At 40.9% G+C, this 15,995-nt stretch overlaps 1 protein-coding gene across 7 annotated transcripts in view; it reads right to left on the reverse strand.

The window, feature by feature from the left end:
* Positions 1-3,549: 3,549 nt before the first annotated feature.
* Positions 3,550-15,995, reverse strand: part of LOC121553352 (kinesin light chain 1) — a 61,742-nt gene continuing 49,296 nt past the window's right edge. For 5 of the 7 annotated variants that reach the window (XM_041866396.2, XM_041866394.2, XM_041866395.2 and 2 more), the window contains 3 exons: positions 6,969-7,099; positions 5,802-5,862; positions 3,550-5,071 (listed from right to left, as the gene is read on the reverse strand). In XM_041866396.2, the coding sequence (XP_041722330.1) occupies positions 4,997-5,071; positions 5,802-5,862; positions 6,969-7,099 (267 nt within the window). In that variant the 3' untranslated portion in view covers positions 3,550-4,996. Of the gene's footprint in view, positions 5,072-5,801; positions 5,863-6,968; positions 7,100-8,783; positions 11,041-15,995 lie in introns of those variants that run through there. The other 2 variants (XM_041866398.2, XM_041866397.2) reach the window with 1 other exon arrangement.

Genomic DNA, 15,995 nt, shown 5'->3' on the forward strand with positions numbered 1-15,995 from the left:
GATCCGATGCGAGACAAATTGTTAGCCATGTTTTGTGTTTTGGTAAGTGCTCAGAGTGAAGTCATGATCCCAAGAATCCTCAACCAATCACCCGACGGATATTAATGACTTTGCCTCAGGGTATCCTACGAAATGAAACTTTGCCTACCGCTCAATCAAAGCCATTTCGATCTAAGGTGTCCACAGATCGACTTATAAGCGAAAATGTCGGTCGGACCCGGTACCAGAACCACGCAGGTCCCCTAAACAGGTTAATAAGAGGTTAACGAAACAGCTTAAAACTGATAACTACTGAACCAAAATTGTATAGCGCCTAGGGTATATTTGAATGGTGCTGGAGGGAATAGCAGGCTCCTGACCAATTGTGCCATTTTGTGTGTGTTTTTAGCACTGATCTTTTTTTTTACATAATGTTTCCGCCATCTTTTTCCTACGACCGAAAAGAGCTTCTGGACATCAGAACAGCGGTCACTAACCTTGATTTGGATGAGGATTTCTACAATGAGTCGGCGGTGAAGGAAATGCTGCTCATCCCGGACCAGGCCCAAATCCCAGACACTCGAAAAAGGAAGAGGTGCCGTTATAGAGGCTGGCATGGTAATGGCAATGTTCAATCACTGGAGAATAAACTGGAGGAGCTCCGTTCGAGACTATCCTATCAATGTGATCTCAATAACTGCAATATTTCATAGAGTCGTGGCTGAACAAGGACATGGAATATATAAGCAGCGTCGGGTAAACAAGGCGGGTGGTGTGTCTCTTTGTTAAAAACAGCTGGTGCGCGATCTCTAATATTAAGGAAGTCTCAAGGTTCTGCTCCCTGAGTTAGAATATCTCATGATAAGCTGTAGACCACGTGTCAAACTCATTCCACGGAGGGCTGGGTATCTGCGGGTTTTCGCTACACCCTTGTATTTGATGAATTAAGGTCACTAATTAGTAAGGAACTCCCCTCACCTGGTTGTCTAAGCTTAATTGAAAGGAAAAAACAAAAACCTGCAGACACTCGGCCCTCCGTGGAATGAGTTTGACAACCCTGCTGTAGACCATACTATTGACAAAAATAGTTTTCATCTATATTTTTCGTATCTGTCTATTTACCGCCACAAACTGATGCTGGCACTAAGACCGCACTCAATGAGCTGTATGGGGCCATAAGCAAACAAGAAAATGCTTACCCAGAGGCGGTGCTCCTAGTGGCGGGTGTTTTAATGCAGGAAAACTGAAATCCGTCGTATGTACTTTTTCCCAGCATGTCACCTGTGCAACTAGAGGCGAAGAAAACTCTAGACCACCTTTACTCCACACACAGAGACGCATACAAAGCTCTCCCTCGCCCTCCATTTGGCAAATCTGACCATAACTCTATCCTCCTGATTCCTGCTTACAAGCAAAAACTCAAACAGGAAGTACCAGTGATGCGCTCAATAAGGAAGTGGTCCAATGAAACAGATACGAAACTACAATACTTTTTCACTAGACTGGAATATGTTCCGGGATTCATCCGATGGCATTGAGGAGTTTACCACATCAATCACCGGCTTCATTAATAAGTGCATTGACAACATTGTCCCCACAGTGACCGTATGTACATATCCCAACCAGAAGCCATGGATTACAGGCAACAGCCGCACTGAGCTAAAGGCTAAAGCTGCTGCTTTCAAGGAGCAGGACACTAATCCAAACACTTATAAGAAATCCTGCTATGCCCTCCAACAAACCATCAAACAGGCAAAACGTCAACAGAGGACTAAGATCGAATCCTACTACACCGGCTCTGACGCTCGTCGGATGTGGCAGGGCTTGCAAACCATCACAGGTTACAAAGGGAAACCCAAGCCTACCAGACGAGCTAAATGCCTTCTATGCAACACTGAACTATGCATGAGAGCACCAGCTGGACCCACTCCAATTCGCACACGCCCCAACAGGTCCACAGATGATGCAATCTATATTGCACTCCACACTGCTCTTTCCCACCTGGACAAAAGGGACACCTACGTGAGAATGCTGTTCATTGACTACAGCTCAGTGTTCAACACCATAGTGCCCTCCAAACTCATCACTAAGCTCAGGACCCGAGGATTGACCTGCAAAGATCCAATTTGGATCGAAACGTTGTCTTTTTGTGCGTCTGATTAAATCAGAATTGCCAACATTAATTTTTTCTTTGATACGTTCTTCTGTCATGCACCTGATACGTTGGATGTGCATATTTGTCTATTTCAATCAAAGGATCCGAACATAAGACATTGCAAGTGTTATCAGTTTTGAACTAACAGTTTTGAAAATATACAGTACCACTTGCATCTGGAAAATGTACCAAAGTGATTAAAAAAACTAATATTCTAGGCATCTTTGTAACCCAGTAGGCCTACACCTACTGACTCCAAGGGTGAATTGTAAACCTAGCCAATTACAAAAGTATGTAGCAGACAGACAGTGATTTGATATTATCTAATGATTTTAGATATGATCTGCTGGGTGTGAAAAAAATTATATAGTTCAATCCCATCAGATCAAATCAAATGTTCTTTGTCACATGCTTCGTAAAACAACAGGTGTAGACTAACAGTGAAATGCTTCCTTACGGGCCCTTCCCAACAATGCAGAGAGAAGGAAAATAGAGAAATAATAGAAAATAATAACTTGAGGAATAAATACACAATGAGTAACAATGACATGCTCTTGCTGTTATATTACATTGTAGATACACAGGGTACCAGGTGAGCCACCATTGTGTCAGTTGAACATAGAATGAACCAAAGTTAGCTCACTAAGTCCTCTATCCAGCTTCATAGTACAACCCCTCAGGTGTCTGCCAGTCGAATACACGTCACTTTCTAAAATGGAATACAACAGAGAGCAAGAGAGTTAGGCACAATGGGCATGGGAACACATTTTTATTGGTAAACAGAAAAGCAGAGCTGACAGTGGAAAAGATGTACAGATGACATATCCAGTATAACCTGTAAGAACCAAAATAGATACCAGACAGACAGAACCTTACTAGAGCAGATGCATTGCAGCATATTGTTTAGCTGGACCTGAATGGCTTTTAAGTACAAAAGATGAATCGTTTAAATAAGGAGAGTAGATAGAAGCCTTATCACTTTACATCTCACAAACCCTGATTATGAAAAGTGTGGACAGATATCTGTCAAACTACTATGCAGATCCCCAATATGTACCAGCATTAAACAAAAACATCAAGTGTTGAACAAGGTCCTATTCATTAGGGCACACTGTTTCAAAACGTTTCAAGACTTTGTGCAACGTCAAACGAAAAAGTGTTTCCTTTTGTACATTTTCAGATAGTACCTCCCCGTTTTTGACTGTTTTCTTTCATTTTGTGCCTAGTGAATATGACCAAACACACAACAAGCAAGTCCTTTACAATCACATAACATGCCATTTATGCTCAATGTTGATCTTCTTTACATTACAGTTGATCAATTGGTCCCATGTGGCTCAGTTGGTAGAGCATGGCACTTGCTACACCAGGGTTGTGGGTTCGATTCCCATGGGGGACCAGTACAAACAAAATATGAATATGTATGCACTCACTACTCTATATGTCGCTCTGGATAAGAGCGTCTGCTAAATGACTAAAATGTAAATCAAAGAGACCCATCCAAGAGTTGTGCAAAATGATCATTCCAAAAAACAACCATAAATACATTTAGAAATGTATCATACAAAGTAACTCCACTTTAAACCAGAATATTAAGAGAGTGCCTGCTGGTGGTGATCATAACTTCAGACAGTAAATTCAATGACCTCATTCTGGGTGGAGCCATCCTGTGAACTCAATGACCTTTCAAGCATCATACTTCAGCAGGACACCCATGGCACCAGCGGGTAGCAGCAATGTGCTCAATCACCCCTTTTATCTATGGTTGCGTCCCAAATGGCACCCTATTCTCTATTTAGTGCACTACTTTTGACCAAGGCCCATAGGAGGGCCCTGGTCAAAAGTAGTGCACTATGTAGGGAATAGGGTGCCATTTAGAATGTACCCTATAATAGTCACACAGTATTTCATTTTATTCGCCCTATTATCCAAAGCTTTCTACCAACACCCTGTCTCCCTAGCAATCTCAAGAGGCAACACTATTTTACAAAGGGTTAATAAATGTTAAGGTTATGTAAATCCAGCAAAAAAGAAAGACAAAATGACAACAAACCAGTTTCCTACCAACATGTAGCGAGCTCTATCTGGGGAAACATTTTAAAGTTTTTTTTGTTTTACAAGAAGGTAAAAATGCAAAACAAATTGCAATGTTAAAACAAGGAATAGATGGCACAGGAAGACTAAATCAAAATGGTAGGATTCAGCACAATTAAACAAATGGATGTATAACAGATCGTAATTACAGAAAAGCACGGCAATGGCAACAGAGATTCCAGATGTAACTAAACTGTATACACACACACAAACCTAGAGTTATTTTACTAACGGTATACAGGAAACGTTTCACAAGAGGTGTGTTTCCTGCTGGGTAGTTTCCCAGTCTGATCCCAATAGCCTATAGGGACACATGCCTGTTTCAGGAAATGCCCTGTTTTTAATGTGTCCCATAGCCATAGTTTTGTTACATCTGGAAGCCTGAAAACACACCAGAGAACACACACAGGAGAGAAGCCTTATAGCTGTTATCAATGACAAAATTGATACCTCCAGCCCAGAAAACATTATCTCACTGGTGGAGGGTGTGGCAGGGGTAGGGGGATCTTTGGGAGGAGGTCCTGATTACTTAGAGGGAGAAGTGGGCATGTCTTTGGGACCAGAATCTCTGAAAGAAACAGGCAACCGCATCTTTGGGTTCAAGGCTCTGAAGACTTTAGAGCAACAGCCGAGATGGAGGTGTCGCTGTATCTCTGGCCTTCTGGCTCTGGGAGCTGACTCGGTGTAGTAGGTAGGTGTTTCTTTGGGGCAGTGGTTATTATGGTGGGCTGAGACTGGAGTAACATGTGTTAGTATGTTGCTCATTTCTCAGTTTCCGCTGTACAGATCTACAGTGCTGGAGCTCAGGCCCCGGCTCTCCTTTAGCCTGCTGATCCCTGGACCCTGAGAAAGAGAAAGAAAGAGAGAGAGAGGAGGTAGAGGGGGGGGAGCATCAATATATGCATTATAATTAAAGGAAAGAAGCTACCACACAAATAAAATACAATTTTATTTATCACATGCGCCGAATACAACTGGTGTAGATTTGACAGTGAAATGCTTGCTTACGAACCTTTCCCAACAATGCAGAGTTGAAAAAATAATGATACAAAAATAAAATAGTAACTAACATAAGAGTAATAAAATAAAATACACAAGAATGGAGCTATATACAGAGAGTACCAGCACCAGATCAATGTGCAGAGCTACGAGGTAATTGAGGTAGATACTGTATGGACATGAAAGCAGGGTAAAGTGACTAGACATCTGGATAGATAATAATAAGAGTATTTGTGTGGGAGTGACAGTGTAGTGTGTGTGTGTGTGTGTGAATATAAAGTCTAGTGAGTGTGCATAGAGTCAGTGCAGATAGTTTGGGTACCATTGGTTGACTATTTAGCAGTCTAGCTATTTAGCGGTCTTATGGCTTGAGGGTAGAAGCTGTCTCGGAGCCTGTTGGTCCGAGAGCCGATGCTCCGGTACCGTTTGCAGGACGGCAAAGTATACAAAGAATCACTTTTATTACTAACATCTCAGCCTCACTGCCTTCATTCCTTAATATATGCATATTACTGTAGCAGTCATATGGCTCCCTCATTTCTACAACCCACAGAGACTAGACAGGGTCTCTTACCTGGAAGCCATCTAGGTCGCTGGCCTTGTTCAAGTAGTTCAGGGAGGCAGCTCTCTTCATGCTGTTGGAACCCCCCCCCCAAAAAATGTCAAGGTCCAATGCAGCCGTTTTTATCACAATATCAAATCATTTCTGGGTAACAATTACGTACCTTACTGTGATTGTTCTCAATTAAAATAGTAAAAAATAAGCAAAAATGGCTTCTTTGCAAAGAGCATTTTCTCAAGCAAGACTATTGCTAGGACTCTGGGAGTGATGGGCAAGCCTAATGGGAGGGATATGTAACCTGAAAACTAGCGGTTATTGGCAGAGGATTGAAACTCTTTGTTATTGGTCTATTAACTTATACCGCCTGGTGATGTCGCCAGGCAGACCAAAACTCCTCGCCACCAAAACAGGCAGAAAATTCAGGTGGTCTTTTCAAACAGCGCTTACACTAAAAGGGCATTATCATTGTCACAGTATTATTCCAACACAGGAAAATCATGTTTTTGACTGCACTGGGCCTTTAAGGACACCATACCTGGGTTCAAATATATGCATGTTTAAGTATTTGTATTTTAAATACTTATTCTCTTGTGTATTTTTGTATTTTCAAATAATGTGGCTGAATCAACTACTTATATTTGAAGTTTTTGAAAGTATTTTCTAATAAGTTCCCATAAATAGCCTACTATTTGAAATTACTTTCAAATACTAGTTTCCAAATACATTATTTCAAATACCCCTAGGACGAAAAAAACCTGGGTTCAAATGCATGGAATATTTGTGTTTTTCCAAATACATTCAAATGTTCAACTATTTTTTAAAAGTATGAATATCAAAATGTGAAAGTAATTTAAATACAATAAATAGTATTTGAACACAGATCTGAAGGACATGAGGTTGTATGTGAGCTAAGCAGGTGCCTGCTGGTCTTTTAGACATAACATTATGATCAATCTAACCCAGCGTTGGCTGATTCTTTCATGTTAATGTGAAAAGTAAATTTCAGCTTTTCCAAGCAGCATCTTGACACTGTTTTTTCCCACGACTTTCATTCAGAGTTCTGTTCATTAGGCACCAAATGAATGAAGTTGGACTATGTCCATTGCAAAATGTGTGCCCTAATGAACATGACTCAGTTCTTGATTAGATTAATCTGGACAGTGATGGTGTTGATCTTACTTGGTGCTGGTTCTGGTTGGTTCTGGAGGTCCATTGCCCTGTAGTTTCTTCACTAGTAGCTCGCTGCTTCTACGCAGGACATCCCTTAGCTTCCCTAGGGAACCACTGCGCTGTAGCACCCCACTACCATCCTGCAGATACACCCACACATCAGTGACCCTACACATACTGTACACGTATACAATCAAACCAAAACAGTAAGCACGAAGACAACCACACATCAGGGACCTTACACACATATTGAAATCACACAATCAGACCAAATCAGTAGACCTGCAGAAAACCACAGCTCAGTAAGCTAGCAGGCACTTTAATAATAAAAGTGACTGCAGACCAATCCACACTCTCCACATTGATTAAATAGATGTGGCATTACTGGGTTATTAGTTATTGTGTGTTCATTTCAAATTCAGATTGACATGAATATGCTTGTGGCATAGGCAGATGCCAATTAGTATTTCCTGTACCCAGGGGATCCTTTTTTTTATGTGGTCATCTTGATGGAATAGATGTAAAAGTCCTGTGTAGCTCAGTTGGTAGAGCATGGCGCTTGCAACGCCAGGGTTGTGGGTTCGTTTCCCATGGGGGACCAGAATGAAAAAATGTATGCACTCACTAACTGTAAGTCGCTCTGGATAAGAGCGTCTGCTAAATGACTAAAATGTAAAAGGTACGCAAGTGGAAGAGGTGTATGAGTGTTTGGAATTATACTATAGTAGTGGTCTACAGGGGGCTCCACCTGTCAATCCACGCATCACTTTCATCCAGACGAGTCTGTACTACATAATAGGTCCCTCTGGCTCCAAACCAGACATTCATGTGAACACAAGTCATGCCGTTACACATGACGTTAAATTAAATGTATCTTCTCATGTCTTGAAATCAAATGTGGCCATCCACACTCAAAACGTATGTTTCTGCATAATAATATAATATGCCATTTAGCAGACGCTTTTATCCAAAGCGACTTACAGTCATGCGTGCATACATTTTTTGTGTATGGGTGGTCCCGGGGATCGAACCCACTACCTTGGCGTTACAAGCGCCGTGCTCTACCAGCTGAGCTACAGAGGACCATGTTCCACAGAGACAGCAGTATATCAAATTGGTCAGCAGAGGGCACAATAAGACTTTATAGCATCTTTTGAACTGGACACTCCTCACGGCACTTCGATACAAAGTGATTTTCGTTGCATTTTTGCTAACCCTAACCCTTTTCCTAACCTTAACCTCAGTCTCCTAACCTGCTACGTTAACTCTACTAACCTGCTGCATAAATTCTAGCCTGCTACGAAAAGTCACTTCGTGAAAAGAGTGTTTCCCTTTTTTGAACACTTTCACAATGTGCAGCTGAGGAAGCTTTTCATGATCAGATGCATCAATGCTGGGCCCGAGAATGAAAAACAGCTTCTATCGCAAGGCCATCAGACTGTTAAATAGCCATCTAGTGATGGGCTGCTGCCTATTGAAATCACTGGCCACTTTAAGAAATGGAACACTAGTCACTTTAATAATGTTTACATATCTTGCGCTACTCATCTCATATGTATATACTGTATTCTATAATATCTTAGTCCATGCCGCTCTGTCATTGCTTGTCCATATATGTATATATTCTTAAATTCCATTCCATTCCTTAGATGTGTGTGTATTGGGTATATGTTGTGAAATTGTTAGATATTACTTGTTAGATATTTCTGCACTGTCGGAGCTAGAAGCACAAGCATTTCGCTACACCCGCAATAACATCTTCTAAACACGTGTATGTGACAAATAAAATGTGATTTGATTATCTGGAAGATGTGCAGAGAGAAATGACACTTCACAAATGAAAAACTTTATTTGAGAATACCAACTAGTGTTAAAGCAACAATCATCACAATGCAAGAAGAAATTGTAAATATTATGAAGTCCTACGTTCTAAGATGGTGCTTATAGAGTTCGCCATTGAGTTGACTTCTGCCCTACGAAACAGAAGTTCACACTATCTAATATCAATTACAGACAAGTTTAATAAATAATCAGCATTCCACTATAACACAACAATATTGTCAGAATTACATGATAAACATTGCCGTTTCTCTCTTTTTCAGTGTTGCTTGCATTCTTAAAAGTATGCTTTATGGTTAGGAATGGCAAAGGACATTTCAAAAGCCTATGTGATGAGTGCCTGATCAAATCCATAAATATCACTTACTACACTTTAGTACAATATGGAAATTCTATTACATTCAGTTAGTTAAACACTTAAATTAATGATCTTGAGCAAGCACTTACTATGGGTTTTGTAGTCCAAAAAGATATCTAGTCAAAATGGACAATGTCCACCTGTAATGAACTGTGTGATGTAAGGGGTAGGGAAGGCAACATATTCCATTAAAGTGTTCAAAAGAAGTCTAACCAATCTATTGACCTTGAGCCATTAAAACACACATGCTACGATTCATACGTTTTCTCCAATGGCAACACTAATTTGTCCTATAATCTCAACACATTCAAAGGCAATATAAAGCAGGCAATGAAAAGCCCATATGTGGTCACTAACTCCCCCTTGGTCTCAGAGGATAGAAAATCAAATTTGAAGACAACAGATGTGCTGTTGCTTCGACAGGGATGTTTTGGTAACGTTCCATGTTGGTTTTGTTGCAGTAGCCTATAACCATTGATAATGCGGCACTATTCCCTTTTTAAACGTAATCTGTGCACGGTAAACAACAGGCCTACAGTATGTAAAACGCTATGCATCGAAGAAGGGAGAGCAGTCTAGCCAAGAAGAACTCAAGCTCTAGGGGAATTGGGAAGGTGACAATGACTTTTGCTTATAAAGCTGCTATATTACTCACAAGCTGAAAATGCTGCAGTGTGTTTTCGTCCATCAAGACAAAACAGCTAGCGGTTACTATAACACCACATATTGGTAGTATGGTAGTAGTATAGTAGGTTGAAATACCACTGCCTTCTTCAGCAGTCAATACACAGCAAGCATAATAAAAGTTTAGTAAATAATAAGAAAGAAAAAAAATGAATAGGTAAAAAATATATAAAAAGAGGACAAGTTTGAAACCCCAACATCCCCACTTTTGTCAGAGTTAGCCAGCTAATGTAATATACCAAAGTCATAAGCATTTATTACAATACAGTACCTCTTTAAAACTGCTCAGGCATATGGCTACATTTCAAAATGATGAAATTAACTTAATTAAGCAAATTAAAATGACTTTTTCAATAAGATACTACAATGGCACAAATACAGGCACCAAGTTTGTCAACTGCAGACCCCAAGCCATTTTGTATTTGATCACAGACTATTTTCACCAGCCAGCTGCTTACAGTCCTGGGAATGTGCGCGCGTGTGTGTGTGTGTGCGCGCGCTCGCTAGAAGGCAAAGCCACTCCAACACAAATACAGACCGAGGCCAATGCAAAGCAACATTGAAGTCCTGAAGGGAGATGTGAGATGCAGACAGTCAAACCACAGCTATGTTGTGAAGGCAAAAGGACAGGTGTTGTCATGGTGTTTTGGGCAGATGTTAAGGGCTGTGGGAGCAGTTGCAGGTCACAGGTCAGATTCCCCATTGTCCAAAATCATTCTGTCTTTTCTGCTTTGCTCTGTGTGTTCCCCACGGGCCACCGTATTTCCAAACACTGACCCCTTCTATCATGTCATTATTAAATACAGTAGAATACAGCTGAATATTACAGATTCATGTTAGAAGAAGAAAGAGGTGAGTTTCAGAGGAGAATGTGATAGACATGACATCATGTTATGGGAAAATTCTGAACATTTTGACAAAGGAGCAAGACAGGGTTAGTGAATGAAAAGGGTGAAAAAGAGAGAGAGAGAGGGATCAGAGGGAAGAGGAAACCAAACATCCCAACGGTTGTCAGTAGAGGGACAGAGGTGACAACAAGGAGCAGTCTCGCCGAGGACACCAGGAATGGTAGAGGAGGAGCTTTTCATTTGGTGGTAGGAGAGAAGAGAAGGCCAAAGGGAATCGACAAAGACATCCTTTGCTATTTTGGTTGGGGAAGAGGAGAGAAGGATGGAGGAATAATCTTGATGTGGCTTAGGCCTGATGGAAAGAGAGAGAGAAAAACACACAAACAAAAAACATTTGATTTAAAGCTCTGGGGTGAGGCATCTTCTAACTAAACCCATTCTTTAACCTATTCAGGTTATCCTAGCGAGAAGAGATGTGCTCTTGGCCAAATCTGCACTGCAGTATGATCTACTCTTGATTTAAAATAGAATCCATCTTTATTTGCATGGTATATACACTACCAGTCAAAAGTTTGGACACACCTACTCATTTAAGGGTTTTTCTTTATTTTTACTATTTTTTACATTGTAGAATAATAGTGAAGACATCAAAACTATGAAATAACACATATGGAATCATGTAGTAACCAAAAAAGTGTTGAACAAATCAAAATATTTTAGATTTTAGATTCTTTAAAGTAGCCACACTTCGCCTTGATGACAGCTTGCACACGTTTGGCATTCTCTCAACCAGCTTCATGAGGTAGTCACCAGGAATGCTTTTCCAACAGTCTTCAAGGAGTTCCCACATATGCTGAGCACTTGTTGGCTGATTTTCCTTCACTCTGCGGTCCAACTCATCCCAAACCATCTCAATTGGGTTGAGGTCGGATGATTGCGGAGGCCAGGTCATCTGATGCAGCACTCCATCACTCTCCTTCTTGGTCAAATATCCCTTACACAGCCTGGAGGTGTGTTGGGTCATTGTCCTGTTGAAAAACAAATGATAGTCCCACTAAGCGCAAACCAGAGACATTTCTTTTAGATACATCCAAGTGTGTTCGTCCTCATCAGTAGGTGGTGGTAGAGCGATGTCGGACATGATTGGTTCAAAGTGCTACTGAGTGGATGACTGTTTTGCAAGTGTCAGGCTCCCGGTGGTTGGGGTTTGCACTTTAGGACCCTTGGATTTGCCCAAACTGATGAGGATTGGCTCAACTCTGCATGTCAGTCGGCATTGCAAAACAAGTTCACCCTTGAGTGCCGACTCGCCGATGTTGCTTGCATCTTTTTTCTAACATGATTCGTTTTTTTCTTCTAGCTTCAGATTGATTTGATAGCGAGTAACGAAGGTGTCAGGGGAAATGTATTGGAGTAAAAGTATACTTCAAAAAAAATATATATATGTAGTGAAGTAAAAGTCGACAGAAATATCAATAGTAAAGTACAGATACCCCAAAAAACTAATTAAGTATTTCTATTTTGTTACTTTACACAACTGCCAACAAGTGCTCAGCATATGTGGGAACTCCTTCAAGACTGTTGGAAAAGCATTCCAGGTGAAGCTGGTTGAGACAATGCCAAGAGTGTGCAAAGCTGTCATCAAGGCAAAGGGTGGCTATTTGAAGAATCTCAAATATAAAATATATTTTGATTTGTTTAACACTTTTTTGGTTACTACATGATTCCATATGGTGTTATTTCATAGTTTTGATGTCTTCACTATTATTCTACAATGTAGAAAATAGTAAAAAGAAAAGAAAAACCCTTGAATGAGTAGGTGTCCAAACTTTTGACTGGTACTGTATATTTAAATAGAAAGGAAGCATGCTTATGTTGAGACTTATGACATGGCTCTGCCTTCCTAGTCGAAGCTCAGAAATAATGTGTAGGCCTATGCGTTTATCGATTTACAATTTGAGCTTCACCATAAAATAGCAAATTAATGACTGGCGATTGAATAAATTCAAGCAGCCTTTCCTTTCCTAACACATGAAATTCATCCATTGACCTAAATGGCCTGCAGCACCACGGCGGCCATTTTTCAGATGGTGCTACAGCCTCCCTCCACCTCCAGTGCTAGTCAGTGATGTTACTATTATGTCTGGGTGCAGTCAGTCACTGTGACTCAGCTGTTTGCTGTACTGTCTCTGTGGGCTCTGCTGTTGGGCAGACAGGCAAGGGTGGACTTGGCACACCGAGCCCAGCCAGTGACTGTGCACTGCAGACTGAAGCAAACGTCAGCACTGCAGCACCACAGTCATCGAACGAACAAATCGGGAGGCTTGGCAGAGAGAGGTGTCTGTAGTGACTGATGATGGATATAATACCTGAAAATCTATCCATCTCTCTATACAAATGTTATACCGCTGTGAAGAAACTGTCAGTGGCACAAGAGAGGAATATGTATAGATCATATCAATGCAGGACAGCTAATTGTTATGAACATATCTTAAAAACTTGTAATGAATAAACATTTTGGTTATAGATATTTTAGATTAACATATGGTAGTCTATATTAAGTGATAACAGTCCAAATTCTAACCCCCACCCCCTACTAGGCTACATTATAATAGGTGAGTTATACAAGCTCGGATTCTCTAGTCTGTTTTCTGACCATAATAACCCCGCCCCAACCCCCCAGCTTTGGTCCAATCAAGAGGAAGAGTACAATCCACTGAATGAAGGAGGAACATTTGATGGACAGGCTGATTGGTTGACATGGCAAGGTTAACCATCAAAAGGGCAGGTTAGTAGTTGCACAAACAGAAAGAAAAGAGGATGACGTGCATAAACGATGCATTCCATTGGACAAGGCAAAAACGCACCTAAATCACAAGCACAGTACATTCGCGCATTCACAGGCACACAGACTGAGACACGGTCTACATAACCACAGGATACGACCACAACAACACCTGCTTCCATGCTACACAGAAAATCACCACCACCCTCCGTGTACCGCTCTCCATCACTTGTTCAACACAGTGAGAAAGGAGTAAGGATGCAAGAGGGAAGGGACCTTGTGCCAACAATGCTGTTTTCACTAGACTTGTACATTTCCAGAACTGATAATGCAGTAAATAAGCTATTCGATATACACTGAGTATACCAACCATTAGGAACACCTTCCTAATATCGAGTTGCACCCCCCTCTAATGCTCTCAGAACAGCCTCAATTCGTCGGGGCATGGACTCTACAAGGTGTCGAAAGCGTTCCACAGGGATGCTGGCCCATGTTGAATACAATGCTTCCCACAGTTGTGTCAAGTTGGCTGGATGTCCTTTGGGTGGTGGACCAGTCTCGATACAAGTGAAACTGTTGAGCGTGAAAAACCCAGCAGCGTTGCAGTTCTTGACACAAACCGGTGCGCCTGGCACCTACTACCATACCCCATTCAAAAGGCATTTTATCCTGCCCATTCATCCTCTGAATGGCATACATACACAATCCATGTCTCAATTGACTCAAGGCTTAAAAGTCCTTCTTTAACCTGTCTCCTCCCCTTCATCTACACTGACTGAAGTGGATTTAACAAGTAACATCAATAAGGGATTATAGTTTACACCTGGCCAGTCTACGTCATGGAACGAGAAGGTGTCCTTCATGTTTTGTATACTCAGTGAGACACACACTAGCCTTTAAACTGCACAAAGGAGTCAAAATCCAGAAGAAAAGTTCAAGTTTCAACAAACCAACTGTATTGCACCTCGACCGATTCAAAGTGAAACACATCTTTGATCTATTGACCCAAGAGGAGTCCAGTTAGAAATGTATTTCTAATGAAAAAACACATCAGCTTATAAATCAATGTAGGTGATGAACTGGTAGTAATACTACACCAGAATTATACATGGGAACTGATGAGCATCCCATACTCACAATTAGTTATGAAAACAGCATAATTATGCTTAGATGAAACTTTTTATTCTACAATTTGACATGTTGGTACATGTATGAAATATTGATTGATTCTATATTCATTCTTTCATTGCAATGGATGGATAGACAGAGAAACATGTTCTTCAATCTGAACAGATTTCCTCCTTTGATTGCCATGATATTATTTCAACTGCCACAGCCATCACTAGGATGATAAAAGCGAGTATTCGCCAAACAAGATGTACCTTGAGGAGACACAGGCACAAACCTCAGTAACTGTATGGGCTGCTGTGAACCTCATTGGACCATTTAACAGAGTGTGATCTATCGAAACCAAATTTGTAGTAATCTCATTGGCAGAACTCAAGTGGATGAGTGATCTTTGTTATCTGCTTACAATATCATTAATTACGCCTATGTGAAAGGTCTGATGATATGGTACTAGGTCCGCAAAATTCCTATAGGAGACTAGTAGGAGACTGAATTTTGGCTAATGGAAATATATATTTTTAAACCCTCTGCATATCAGAATAATTGAGTTCAGACTTTATAGCAAGCATCATATTTCTTCAGCCATCATACACGATTCAACAAATGTACACTCTACCCTTCTTTAAAAGATCAACTCCAGATCAGAAAATATTTATATGAACATGCAGAAAATAACGGCAAGGATTATGAGGACACATGAATCAGCCATAGCACAGCAGGTGGTTAATGGGTAATGTAGTGCAGTTCAAACCAATGGAACACAACACGTTAAACATTGCTGGCAGTTGTGGAACATGCGCGTTTGGAGTGGGAAGGGTGCAGTGAGGGGTGGCTGGGAGTGCTAGTGAGAGAAGGAGGCACAGACTCAGACTGGGGATCTCTGGGCAGTACCAGAAAAGGGTGTCCCAAATGGCACCCTACAGTGTTTCCCCTGTATTAATTAAGCAGCGGCGGGCCAACGCTGCTAAATCGTTGCCGCCACTCCCAAAAAAATATACACACATATATATATACAGTTGAAGTCGGAAGTTTAAATACACCTTAGCCAAATGCATTTAAACTCAGTTTTTCACAATTCCTGACATTTAATCCTAGTAAAAATTCCCTGTCTTAGGTCAGCTAGGATCACCACTTTATTTTAAGAATGTGAAATGTCAGAATAATAGTTGAGAATGATTTATTTCAGCTTTGATTTATTTCATCACATTCCCAGTGGGTCAGAAGTTTACATACACTCAATTAGTATTTGGTAGCATTGCCTTATAATTGTTTAACTTGGGTCAAACGTTTCGGGTAGCCTTTCACAAGCTTCCCACAATAAGTTGGGTGAATTTTGGCCCATTACTACTGACAGAGCTGGTGTAACGGAGTCAGGTTTGTAGGCCTCCTTGCTC

The sequence above is a fragment of the Coregonus clupeaformis genome, chromosome 37 (assembly GCF_020615455.1).
Source record: "Coregonus clupeaformis isolate EN_2021a chromosome 37, ASM2061545v1, whole genome shotgun sequence".
NCBI classification, from domain to species: Eukaryota; Metazoa; Chordata; class Actinopteri; order Salmoniformes; family Salmonidae; genus Coregonus; species Coregonus clupeaformis.